Source organism: Chlorocebus sabaeus, chromosome 23 (genome assembly GCF_047675955.1).
Source record: "Chlorocebus sabaeus isolate Y175 chromosome 23, mChlSab1.0.hap1, whole genome shotgun sequence".
NCBI lineage: Eukaryota > Metazoa > Chordata > Mammalia > Primates > Cercopithecidae > Chlorocebus > Chlorocebus sabaeus.
In genome coordinates, this window is record NC_132926.1 from 5,147,352 (window position 1) to 5,161,108 (window position 13,757).

A 13,757-nucleotide genomic window follows, 5' to 3' on the forward strand; every position below is an offset into this window, starting at 1 on the left:
CCTTGTAGGTCAACACTTCTATAAAATACTGTAAAAAGAAATATTACCAACTGGGTATGGTGGCTCACACCTGGAATCCCAACACTTTGGGAGGCCGAGGCTGGTGGATCACCTGAGGTCAGGAGTTCAAAACCAGCCTGGCCAACACGGTGAAACTCTGTCTCTACTAAAAATACAAAAAAATTAGCTGGGTATGGAAGCGCTCCCCTGTAATCACAGCTACTTAGGAGGCTGAGGCTCGAGAATCACTTGAATCTGGGACAGGGAGGCTGCAGTGAGCTGAGATCATGCCACCACACTCTAGCATGGGCGACAGAGTGGGATTCTGTCTGCACTCCAGCCTGGGTAACGGTGAGACTGCGTCTCAAAAAAAAAATAAAAAAATATTAAGAAGATCTACAGGAGAAAATTTCTCAAATCTTGGGTTAAGATAAAGAGTTATTAGATATGACACTAAAAGCACAATACATAGGATAAAAAACTGATACATTTAATTTCATCAAAACTTAAAACTTGGCCGGGCACGGTGGCTCAAGCCTGTAATCCCAGCACTTTGGGAGGCCGAGACGGGCGGATCACAAGGTCAGGAGATCGAGACCATCCTGGCTAACACGGTGAAACCCCGTCTCTACTAAAAAGTACAAAAAACTAGCCGGGCGAGGTGGCGGGCGCCTGTAGTCCCAGCTACTCCGGAGGCTGAGGCAGGAGAATGGCGTAAACCCGGGAGGAGGAGCTTGCGGTGAGCAGAGATCCGGCCACTGCACTCCAGCCTGGGTGACAGAGCCAGACTCTGTCTTAAAAAAAAAAAAAAAAAAAAAAAAAAAAACTTAAAACTTTTGTGCTTCAAAAGGCACTGTTTAGAAAATGAAAACACAAGTCAGTCAGGGGGGAATCTTTGGAAACCATATCTATAATAAAAGACTTGTACCCAGAACACACAGACAACTCTTACAACTCAGTAGAAGACAAACAGCCCAATTACAAAATAGGCAAATGATGTCAATAGATATTTCACCAAAGATCTACAAATGGGTAGTTAGCCCATGAAAAGGTGCTCAGTATTATCAGTCTTTAGGAAACCACAATGAGATATCACTACATGCCCACTGGAATGCCTATAATCAAAAAAGACAAGTGTTGTCAAGGTTATAGAAAAAGCAAAACCCTCATACACTGAAGGCAGAAATATAAAAGGTGAAGCCATTTTGGAAAAGTTTGGTAGTTCTTCAAAATGTTAGAGTTAAGATATGACCCAGCAACTCCATTCTTAGGGATATACTCAAGAAATGAAACGTATGTTCACACAAAAACTTGGGCATGAATGTTCGCAGCAGCATTATTCACAAAAACTCCAAACTGGAAACAATCTAAATGTCTAGAAATAATGAACAGATTAATAGAATGTGTTATATTCATTCAATGGAATTCTATTTAGCAATAAAAATGAAGTACTAATACACACCATGACTTGGCTGAACTTCAAAAACATGCCGAGAGAAGCCAAACTCAAAAGACTACCGTACAAGACAGAAAACAGATCACTGGTTGCCTAGGGCAGGAGGTGGGAGTGGGGATTTAATATAAATAAGCTCAAAGGAACTAATTGGGGTGATGGAAATGTTCTAAAACCGGACTGTGGTAATGGCTATACAACTGTACATTGGCTAACAATCATTGGCAATATGTTTACAATGGGCGACTTGTATGGTATATAAACTGTAACTCAATGAAGGTGCTAAGAAAAAGGGTGAGTAGAACTTAATGTTGCAGGTGTCTACTTAGATTTCATATAAATGTGCGAGAAGTGAGGAGAACAGGGAAGTGAAATGGGTCGTAACAGTGCCACTGTACACTCGCATACACATAGCAGACAGTTCACTTTTTAGATCACAGTGGTTTTCTGCTTCAAGATCCAGGGCAAAGGTCACCTTTTTGTGCACCTCCAACTCTTAAAACATTCCTCAGCACTGCATCCTTTACATTACACTGGAACTGTTTTAGTGTCTGCCTCCTGGACTAGACTGCAAGCCTTTCCAGGGAAAGGGCAGTATCTTCCTCTGATACTCCAGCTCTGAAGCCCAACCAATTCTGGGTCGAGAGCAGACATCCGTGAATGTTTGTCAAATTAATGAAAGGAAAATTGGGGTAGAGCAAGGAAACTACCAAACAAGTTTGAAAGTAGGAGAGCCGGGTGTGGTGGCTCATGCCTGTAATCCCAGCACTTTGGGAGGTCAAGGAGGGCAGATCACTTGAGGTCAGGAGTTCGAGAACAGCCTGGCCAACATGGTCAAACCCCATCTCTACTAAAAATACAAAAATCAGCTGAGCATGATGGTGGCCGCCTGTAATCCCAGCTCCTCCGGGGGCTGGGGCAGCATAGAACTGCTTGAACCTGGGAGGCGGAGGTTGTGGTGGGATTGTGCCACTGCACTCCAACCTGGGTGACAGAGGGAGACTCTCTCAAAAAAAAAAAAAAAAAAAAAAGAAAAAGGAGAGAGGGCCCCAGAAATGGTGTCTGTGTGTATATATTTATATATACACATATATGTAAATATACACATACATATACACATACACACACATACCATTTCTGGGGCCCTGCCTTTCTTTTTAATATATATATATAAACTTAGGAGACAGGCTAGACTTGTTTCTAAATTGGAGAATTATATACCAGGGTATAGGTCTGTGTATCACCCCTCATTTAAACATATCTTCCTTAGATATGGTCCAAATTTCAATTTTATCCAGGCAGTCAGTTGACAAATAGCATATTAAACTTTCCATGACAAGTCTACTCAGCAAGCAAACAAATCACTGGAGAAATCTGATTTCCCTCCAGATACCTGACAGGGTTAGCAGAGAAGCCCAGATAGAGTTCTTGTACACTTGGGTTAGCATTAAGCAGCTGGCTCTGTAAAGGACGGTGAAGGGAGTCACACAAGAAGGTCAGAACAGCTCTTTCCCATCCTTCTCTTTTTTTCATCCCATCTTACCCAGTCTCAGGTCAAGTGCGCAGCAAGCTGGCACACTTCGGCCCAGAAGTGACCCCTGGCGTGGCTTTGCTTATACTGTTCTCAGCAACTTTGGGTCAAGTGTAGGACACAAAGAAGCTGGAGTCAAAGCGAACCCAGACCAGTTTCTCAGGCTCCTTGTCCCCACCTTAGAATAAGGAACCCAGCAAGTAGAAGCCAGAGAGCTAAAAACGGGTAAGCCACGGCTCAGTCACCAAGACCAGGAGGAACCCGGGGGTAAGGAGAAGGCCTTCCAGAGCCCTCGGAAGTGTGGGGCCTGACAGAAGGGAGGCAAGAGGCTCTACGAGGAAATCTGGAGATTGGGACGATGAGGAGTCAAGGAGTGGTGAGGGGCACTCGGCTTGAATTACGGGGATGGCAAAGACTGTGGGTCTCCGACAAGCATAGGGATGACAATCTTCGAATTTGGGAAAAACTACGCTGTGGTGACTGATGAAGGAGGAGGGGAAAAACTCAGGGCCTGAGCGTGAGCGGCCGTGATCACCCTCAGCGCGCTGGGGGCCCGATTCTTGGGGTGCCCGCGCCTGAATGGGGAGCACAAGTCTGGGGGTCCCGGAGCGCAGCACGCAAGGAGGCAGGCCAGGGGGTGTAACCGCAGGCGCTTCCGCAGCTCCCCGCGAACCGCGCAGGCGGGTGAGGGGCTTCCTGCCTCCAAAGCCCCCGACTCACCTTCCTCCCTACCCACCGGCTGGGCACCGGACACGGCTTCCCACAGGCGGCGCGCCCTCTCGCGGTCAAAGCGCACCCCATCCGGCTCCTGGCCCTCTAGCTCCTCCGAGCTGTTGTAACGCCCGGCCCCTCCGCCGTCTGCGGCCTCCACTGTGGCCGGCGCCGGATACGCCATCTTCCCCGCAAATCGTCGCCGGTGGAGAACCGCTCAGGCGCCTAAATATCGCGAGATTGGGGAAGTGGTACTTGGTCCGGCCAACAAATCTCGCGAGGTTTCGGCGCTGCCGTGCGGTACCTGGCGCTTATTTTGCTTTGCTACCTCTGGTACCCCAGAGCGTGTGGTGTGGATTCGGAAACCTGTCGCTGATTCCGCAGCAGTGACACCCCCTCCCGGAGGGGCTAGTGCGGTTTTGGCTCAGGGCTCTCACCTTGCTCACGGTCAGCCCTTGATACTTTTCATTTCGTTCTCAAGGTCCCGTTATGTGGGAGTGTTTTCGCCATTTCATTTACAGGGAAACTGAGGCCCAGAACCTAGAAATGGTTAACTCAACAGTTCGCTGCTAGTAAGTAGTAGTACAGCTGAGGTTCCGTATTACTAATAATAGATACTACTTGTTGAGTTCCAAGTGCCGGCTCCCAGCTCTGATTTTCCGAGACTCCGGATCTGTACACATCCAGTTGCCTCTTCCACAGTTCACTCAAATGGCTAATAGGCTTCTCCAATGTAGCTGTCAGACCCCAAATTTTATCTTCCAACCCCAGAGCTGCTCCTTCCCGTGTCTTTGGGAGCCATCATCTCTTGCCTAGGTTATTGTAGTAGCCACCTCATTGGTATTCACAGTACAGCAGTCCCAGGGATCCTCTTATAACAAGTCAGATCATGACACTTAGGTTCTCAAATCCTCCAACAGCTTCCCATCTCACTGTTAGTAAAAGCCAAAGTCCTTACTTTGACCAACAAGGCCCTGTACAATCTGACTTCACTTAACCTCCCTGATCCTGATGTGTCACTCAGTCTCCAACTCCTTAATTCCTGTCCCGGTTACACAGGCCTCCTGGGGTGCATTTCTCCCATGTATCTTCATGGCTCAGTCTCCCACTTCCTTCTCTAGCTACTGTATCTAAAATACCTTCTCTGGCTATCTCATCTAAAATGTTACTTTTCCACACATACTTCATGTCCTCCTTTCCTGCTTTATTTCATATATATTTTACTTTTTATCTTGTTTATTGTCTGTCTACCTACTAGAAGGCAAGCCCCAGGAAGGCAGGGATTTTTGTCTATTTTCTTTTCTTTTTCTTTCTTTTTTTGTTTTTTTGAGATGGAGTTTTGCTCTGTCGCCATGTTGGAGTGCAGTGATGCGATCTCGGCTCACTGCAACTTCTGCCTCCCGGGTTCAAGCAATTCTCCTGCTTCAGCCTCCCGAGTAGCTGGGATTACAGGCACATGCCACCGCATCCAGCTAATTTTTGTATTTTTGGTAAAGACAGGGTTTCACTATGTTAGCTAGGCTGATCTCGAACCCCTGACCTCGTAATCGTCCCACCTCCGCCTCCCGAAGTGCTGGGATTACAGGCACATGTCACGCCCAGCCTTTTGTCTCTTTTCATTGCACCCGAATCTCCAGCACTTTGAAATAGAACATGGACCCTCCTAGGTACATACAAAATATTTGTTTAATGAATGAAGTTTTTAATATTACTAGCTTATTTCAACCTCATTTGTTCAAATACGGAGAATTTACTATGAGCTAGATGATATTTTGAGCATGGAAGTATAGTAGTGAACAAGACAGGGAAGCTCTAGTATTTTTTATTGTAGTGGAGTACAATAAAAAAGTTAACAGTAGGCCGGGTGCGGTGGCTCACGCCTGTAATCCCTGCACTTTGGGAGGCCAAGGCAGGCAGATCATGAGGTCAGGAGATCGAGACCATCCTGGCTAACATGGTGAAACCTTATCCCTACTAAAAATACAAAAAAATTAGCCAGGCGTGGTGGCGGGCGCCTGTAGTCCCAGCTACTCGGGAGGCTGAGGGAGGAAAATGGCATGAACCCGGGAGGCGGAGCTTGCAGTGAGCCAAGATTGCACCACTGCACTCCAGCCTGGGCGACAGAGTGAGACTCTGTCTCAAAAAAAACAAAAACAAAAACAAAAAAAGGTTAACAGTAGTAAGTGCTAAGGAGAAGATAAAAGAGGATTGCATCTCAGGTGAATGATGTTAGGAACATTAGTCAGGGTGCTGTCAGGGGAAGCCTCTGGGAAAATGACATTTGAGCTAAGACCTGATTAATGAGAAGGGGTAGCCATGCAAAAAGCTGGGCAAGAGTGTTCTAGCAGAGAGAACAGCAGGTGCAAAGGCCCTGCGGCAGGAGAGAGCTTGATGTGTTGGAGGAACAGGAAAAAGGAAAGCAAGGCTGGAGCCCAGTGAACAAGGGGGAAAGTAGTATCAGACGAGGCCAAAGAGAGACAGATATGAATTATTTTTGCTTGAGATCATATAGCTCATTGGTGTAATGTAGTCATTTATACTACAAGTATTTCCTTATTCATTCTACAAATACTGAGCACCAGCTCTATGTCAGGCCTCAGGCCTCAGAGCTTCCAATTTTCCAATACAGTACGTGACTGATGTTTGGCCAATGCTTTACAACTTTTTTGTTTTGTTTTGTTTTATAGATGGAGTCTCTGTTGCCCAGGCTGGAGTGCAGTGGCACGATCATAGTTCACTGCAACCTCCACCTCCCGGGTTCAAGCGATTCTCCTGCCTCAGCCTCCCGAGTAGCTGGGATTACAGGCATCCATCACCATACCCAGCTATTTTTTGTATTTTTAGTAGAGACGGGGTTTCACCTTGTTGGCCAGGCTGGTCGTGAACTCCTGGCCTCAGGTGATCCGCCTGCGTCGACCTCCTGAAGTGCTGGGAATACAGGCATGAGCTACCACACCCAGCCTGCAATTTTTTTTTTTTTTTTTTTGAGACAGGGTTTCACTAGTGTAGTGGTATGATCATAGCTCACTGTAACCCTGAACTCCCACACTCAAGTGATCCTACTGCCTCAGCCTCCTGAGTAGCAAGGACTACAGGTGGACACCACCTTGCCCAGCTAATTAAAAAAAATATATATATATATATATTTTTTTTTTTTTGTAGAGACAGGGTTTCCCTATATTGCCCAGGCTGGTCTCAAACTCCTGAGCTCAAGTGATCCTCCTGCCTCAGCCTCCCAAAGTGCTGGGATTCCTGGTGTGAACCACACACTTAGCCCAGGGCAGTGCTTTACAGTTTGCAAAGTGCCTACATTATAGCATTTAATCCTCAGGGTGGTTTCTGTTAGGGATTTCTTCATAAGTGATGATAAAGAAACAGACTAGGAAAGGTAAAGGTTTTGTCAAGATCACACGGCTAGTTAGGTACAGAGCCCATGCTCGAACACTAGTCCTTAGATTGCAAATCTGTGTCCTTTTGCCAACACCAGATGACCAGCCCAAAAGCCAGTGACTGCACATTACTTATTCTCTTTTTATTTATTTATTTGCTTTTAGAGACAGGGTCTCACTATGTTAGCCAGGGTGGTCGCAAACTACTCATTTATCTTAAAGAAGAGTTCTGGTTACTCATACTTGCATAGCATAAGTTATTCAGGGATAATCCAAGGGATAGAGGGGATTTTTGTTGAAGTGGCAGAAGCCACAGGATATTTTTGAATACTATGTAACAGATCCTGGGAGTGGAGTATGTAAGCTGCTTTGCATATTATTGGAAAACAACCCCTCCACCCCCACCACTCCCAATCCAATTACATGCTCAAAATAATGTCCATTGATTCTCCAGTGAGTGCTGTCAGGGTTCATCCCCTGTGCCATAGAGGCAGAGTCCTGAGCTACCCTGCTGAGGGTCTGAACAGCCCTCATTGTCACCAGTTTTCTATTTGGTCTTTGTGTGAGTGCTTCCAAGAACGGCCCAGACCTGGACTCCTTGCTGGGACCTGGCAGTGCAGGTGATGCCTTATATTTGTTGGGCTGGCTTTTTATTTCCTCCTTGTGGAAAATGAGAACCATTTTCCAACACATCCTACTGTGTATTGTTGCCATGGGAGATGAACAATCCCAGGGAAATGGCTTTGCTAAGGGACAGGAACTGGCTACAGTTCAGCATACATTTCAGTTGCTTAAAGACTGACTCTGTGTGTGCATGTGTAAACTAAACTATAGGGCTTAAGATATAGTTCTTGCTCTCAAAGAGATTAAACTATAGTTTTTCTTTTCTTTTTTTTTTTTTTGAGATAGAGTCTCACTCTTGTCACCCAGGCTGGAGTGCAATGGTGCGATCTCGGCTCACTGCAACCTCCGCCTCCCAGGTTCAAAAATTCTCCTGCCTCAGCCTCCCAGGTAGTTAGGACTACAGGCGTGCACCACCATACCAAGCTAATTTTTGTATGTTTATTAGAGATGGGGTTTTACCGTGTTGGCCAGGCTGATCTCTAACTCCTGATCTCACGTGATCTGCCCGCCTTGGCCTCCCAAAGTGTTGGGATTACCGGTGTGAGCCACCACGCCCGGCCTCAAACTCTAGTTTTTCTTACTCTAGTATGTCTAATCTAGTGATAGACATAAAAGTATCTACTGAGTATGTAATATCAGAGAGTATGTTTTAACTGCTATAACAGAGATAAAGATTAGGCTGGGCACAGTGGCTCATACCTGTAATCCTAGCACTTTGGAAGGCTGAGGTGGGAGGACTGCTTGACCCCAGGAGTTCAAGACCATGATGGGCAATGTGGCAAGACCCTATCTCTACAAAATTAAAAAAATTAGCTGGGTGTGGTGGTGTGTGCCTTTAGTCCCAGCTACTCAGGAGGCTGAGGTGAGAGGATCGCTTGAGACTGCAGTGAGCTGTTGTACCACTACACTACTGCCTGGGTGACACAGCAAGATTCTGTCTCCGAAAAAAAAAAAAAAAAAGGCCAGTGCGGTGGCTCATGCCTGTAATCATAGCACTTTGGGAGGCTAAGTAGGTGGATCACCTGAGGACAGGAGTTCAAATGGTGAAACCTGATCTCTACTAAAAAATAAAAAAATTAGCTAGGCATGGTGGCAGGAGCCTGTAATCCCAGCTACTCAGGAGGCTGAGGCAGGAGAATTGCTTGAACCCAGGAGATGGAGGTTGCAGTGAACTGCGATCGCGCCACTGTACTCCAGCCTGGGCAAGAAGAGTAAGACTCCATCTCAAAAAAATTTAAAAAAAGACAGAGAGATGACAGTCAAGGCTAGTGGGCTAGTGTGGGTGGGGTGGGACAATGAATCCACCATGTGGGGATCAGAATGGTATCTGGGTTACCTCCTAATAGTCTTTTTATTTCTCATCTCTAAGAATATATCTCAAACTATTAGAGGTGGCCACAGATTAGCTTTTACTAACAGGATGTAAAGAAGTGTTGTTTGAATCAGAACCTGAGATTGGTCCAGAACCGAAGGGGTGCTCTTGAGGAGAACGGCGGAAATACCAAGCCCAGCAGGGGCCCAGGGGCACATCTTTGCTGCAATCCTAGTCCACTTCTCAGGCTGGGTAATTTTATTTATTTTTATTTTATTTTATTTTATTTTATTTTATTTTTTTGAGACAGAGTTTCACAGTTGTCACCCAGGGTGGAGTGCAATGGTGTAATCTCAGCTCACTGCAACCTCTGCCTCCTGGGTTCAAGAGATTCTCCTGCCTCAGCCTCCTGAGTAGCTGGGATTACAGGCACCTGCCATCACGCCTGGCTATTTTTTGTATTTTTAGTAGAGATGGGGTTTCACCATGTTGGCCAGGGTGGTCTTGAACTCCTGACCTCAGGTGATCCACCTGCCTCAGCCTCCCAAAGTGCTGGGATTACAGGCATGAGCCACCGCGCCCGGCCTGCTGGATAATTTTCTTTTTTGAGACAGAGCCTTGCTGTGTTGCCAGGCTGGAGTGCAGTGGCGCGAGTGCAGTGGTGAGATCTTGGTTCACTGCAACCTCGGCTGAATGCGACCTCTGCCTCCCAGGTTCAAGTGATTCTCCTGCCTCAGCCTCCTGAGTAGATGAGACTACAGGTGCGTGCCACCACACCCAGCTAATTTTTTTGTATTTTTAGTAGAGGGGGGTTTAGTAGAGGGGGGTTTCACCATGTTGGCCAGGATGGTCTCGATCTTTTGACCTCGTGATCTGCCTGCCTTGGCCTCCCAAAGTGTTGGGGTTACAGGCGTGAACCACCGTGCCCTGTCTTTCTTACCTGTAGTACTTGAATGGCTTCCTGTTTCTTACTGGATAAAGTTAAAATGTCATGTGGTATAAGAGGCCCAGTATATTCTACTTCCTTTTCCGCCCACTTCCGATACTCTCTCAAGCATCAAGCCCCGCTGGATGAACTTTAGCACTGTGGTAGGTTCTCCAACTGGGGCATCCTTTCACACCCCTTCGCCTTTATTCATTCTATTCCCATTGCCTTTATTTATTTATTTATTGAGATGGAGTTACGTTCTCTCACCCAGGCTGGAGTGAAGTGGTGTGATTTTGCCTCACTGCAACCTCCGCCCTCCTGGGTTCAAGCAATTCTCCTGCCTCAGCCTCCCAACGTTACCTTTAATGTCCTTCTACCATCTCCTGTTGTCCATTTGACAAACTCATTCAACTTCCACCCCAAGTTTCAGCCACAGCATTACATATTGTGCAGAAAGTAATTAACATAGTAGGTTTGAGACTACAGTAGCTCTTTGAAAGGTCTGCTCTCAAGTTTGGCTTTTGGTTGGCATCTCGGAACTTAGGATTTCAGAAGTGTTTCCAAATTCCACATAAAAGTGGTTCACTGTGGCTGGGCGCAGTGGCTCATGCCTGTAATCCCAGCACTTTGGGAGGCCTAGGTGGGTGGATTGCCTGAGATCAGGAGTTCGAGACCAGCCGCGCCAACATAGTGAAACCCTGTCTCTACTAAAAGTACAAAAAATCAGCCGGGCATGGTATCGCACGCCTGTAATCCCAGCTACCTGGGAGGCTGAGGCAGGAGAATCCCTTGAACCCGGGAGGTGAAGGTTGCAGTGAGCTTAGATCGCACTCTAGCCTGGGCAACAAGAGCAAAACTCTGTCTCAAAAAAAACCAAAAGTAGCTCAGTGAGTCTAAACTGTTTGTGCAAACAATATAGTTTATACTGAACATCTATTTTCCATCTGGGAGTGTGAAATTTTGGTTTGCACCAGGCAGAGTGGTAAAGTAGGCAGCCTATGTAGCTGATCCCTGATAAAACCCTGGATTCCTAGGCTCAGGCAAGCTTCCCTGGTAGATACCACTTCACAAGTGTTGTCACAATTAGATGCTGGAGGAATTAAGTGACTCCACTGGGAAGGTACTCTTGAAACTTGTGCCCAGTTTCCTTTGGACTTCATCCCAGGTGCTGATTTTGCTTTGTATCCTTTGGCTGTAATAAATTATAGTGTAAGTGCTGTAGTTTGAGAAGCATTGGTTGCTTTTTTCCCTCGTGGTTTTTAGCTTGTATCTCTATTGGCTGTGTTTCCTCTAACTGAAAGTTATATCTAAACACTTGGTGTATTTAAGTTAAACATTCTGGCTAGAATACATCTTTGGAGATGTTGCATGATTCATGTTGTGCAGCATCTGAAGACCATAATAACATCATATCTGATTAATTTGCCAAGTGAAGCTAAATTGACCACTGGATTAGGGTAATGGTAGTTTAAACCTTCCATTGTGTAAATAAGTGTCCTCCCTTATGATCAGAAAGTGTGTGTGTGTGTATATGTGTGTGTGTGTTTTGGATGGAGTCTCACTCTGTTGTCCAGGCTAGAGTGCTGTGGCATGATCTCAGCTCACTGCAACCTCTGCCTCCTGGGTTCAAGCGATTCTCCTGCCTCAGCCTTCCAAGTAGCTGGGATTACAGACGTGCACCACCAAGCCTGGCTAATTTTTGTATTTTTAGTAGCGCCGTGTTGGCCAGGCTGGTCTCGAACTCCTGACCTCAACTGATCTACCCAGCCTCCCAAAGTGCTAGGATTATACGCATGAACCACTGTGCCTGGCCCCCCCGCTTTTTTTTTTGATACAAGATCTCCCTCTGTCACCCAGGCTGGAGTGCAGTAGTGCAGCCTTAAACTCCATGGCTCAAGCAATCCTCCTGCCTGAGCTGCTGAAGTAGCTAGGACTATAGGCACATACTACCAAGCCTGGCTAGTTTTATTATTAATTTTTTGTAGAGATGGGGGTCTCACTATGTTGCCCAGGCTGGTCTGGAACTCCTGGCCATAAGTAATCCTCCTGTCTTACCGATTTTTAAGAGCCTGTTTAAACGTCTATTTTGAATGGGCACAAATGAGTTTTTACTTTTTTGAATATCATTATGGAATAATTGATTTTTTTCATTGATTCAGTGTGTTTTCTTTTTGTGTGCTTTTTGGGTTCTTTTTTCTTAGGGTCTAGCTCTGTCACTCAGGCTGGAGTGCAGTGGCACAATCACATCTCATTGCAACCTCCACCTCCTGGGTTCAAGTGATTCTCTTGCCTCAGTCTCCTGAGTAGTTGGGATCACAGGTGCCTGCCACTATGCCCGGCTAATTTTCGTATTTTTAGTAGATACAATGTCTCCATGTTGGCCAGGCTGGTCACAAACTCCTGGCCTCAAGGGATCCACCCAGCCTCCCAAAGTGCTGGGATTACAGGTGTGAGACACTGTGCCTGGCTCTGAAGTCAGTTTCGAAGTCAGTAAGACTCCATGACCCATTGAATGTGTGGTGAGAGGGGCTTTGTGGTGGTCTAGGAGGCTTATAGCTTGAGGGAAAGAGTGGATAGTAATGTAACTAAGAGAGACAAATAATATGTTAAATATACAGATTTCGAGGGGAAGACAATAAATTTGGTTGTGAATGTTCTGAGTTTTAACTTTATGTGGGACATACAGGTGGAAAAGTCAAGTAGGCAATTGAGATTCGATGCTAGGAACCAGAACAGGAAAAACAGATTTGGATGTCAGTCACCAGGATGTAGAAAATCTCCCTAAACAGAGCACTGGGAATCCCAGACCTGCAGTGGTTGGCCTGAAATCACCGTGACCACCTAGCTTGAACCTTCAGTCATTTCCTGATGTTTTGAAAAATAGCGTGATCAGCTTCAGGAGGTTGGAGGACATGAGTGAAGTGACAGTTGTCTCTTTGCTGCTTTTATCGCTTTTTTTTTTTTTCTGAGATGGAGTCTCGTTCTGTCGCCCAGGCTGGAGTGCAGTGGCACGATCTCGGCTCACTGCAACCTCCACCTCCTGGGTTCATGCCATTCTCCTGCCTCAGCCTCCCGAGTAGCTGAGATTACAGGCGCACACCAGCACACCTGGCTAATTTTTTATATTTTTAGTAGAGACGGGGTTTCACTGTGTTGGCCAGACTGGTCTCGAACTCCTGACCTAATGATCTGTCTGCTTCGGCCTCCCAAAGTGCTGAGATTACAGGTGTGAGCCACCGAACCTGGCTGCTTTTGTCTCTTGGGCTTTTGGGTTGCCCTATTTAATGTAAAGTACCATGCAAATAAACAAAAAAACCAAAAAAGATAGGATATTGATAAATTTAGAGAACAGGTGATGTGAAAGCTTAGTTCCAAAGAATGTTTTGTTTATTACACAAAATTCTTTTTACTTTTCTCTTTTGAGAAGGGTCTTACTCTGTTGCCCAGACTGGAGTACAGTAGGATGATCACAGCTCACTGTACCCTCGACCTCCCAGGCTCCAATGATCCTCCCACCTCAGCCTCAGTCCTGTAGCTGGGACTACAGGTGGGCACCACCACACCCAGCTAATTTTTGTATTTTTCGTAGAGATGGGGTTTCGCCATGCTGCTTAGGCTTGTCTCAAACTCTTGGGCTCAAGAGATCTGCCCCACTTGGACTCCCAAAGTGCTGGGACTACAGGCATGAGCCACTATGCCCAGCTTATTACACACAATTCTTGAACCTCCCTTATCTTGTAAGAGAGATCTATTTATTTTTTTTTATTTTTTACATTTATTTATTTATTTACTTATTTTTGTAGAGATGA

The 13,757-nt window shown here is 46.0% G+C and overlaps 1 protein-coding gene across 6 annotated transcripts in view; it reads right to left on the reverse strand.

The window, feature by feature from the left end:
• The window catches only part of ZNF346 (zinc finger protein 346), a 63,985-nt gene extending 60,044 nt beyond the window's left edge, over positions 1-3,941 (reverse strand). For 3 of the 6 annotated variants that reach the window (XM_037992813.2, XM_008015396.3, XM_008015395.3), the window contains exon 1: positions 3,705-3,931. In XM_037992813.2, the coding sequence (XP_037848741.1) occupies positions 3,705-3,879 (175 nt within the window). In that variant the 5' untranslated portion in view covers positions 3,880-3,931. Of the gene's footprint in view, positions 1-3,704 lie in introns of all 6 variants that reach the window. The other 3 variants (XM_073010499.1, XM_073010498.1, XM_073010497.1) reach the window with 3 other exon arrangements.
• Between the last annotated feature and the right edge of the window lie 9,816 nt (positions 3,942-13,757).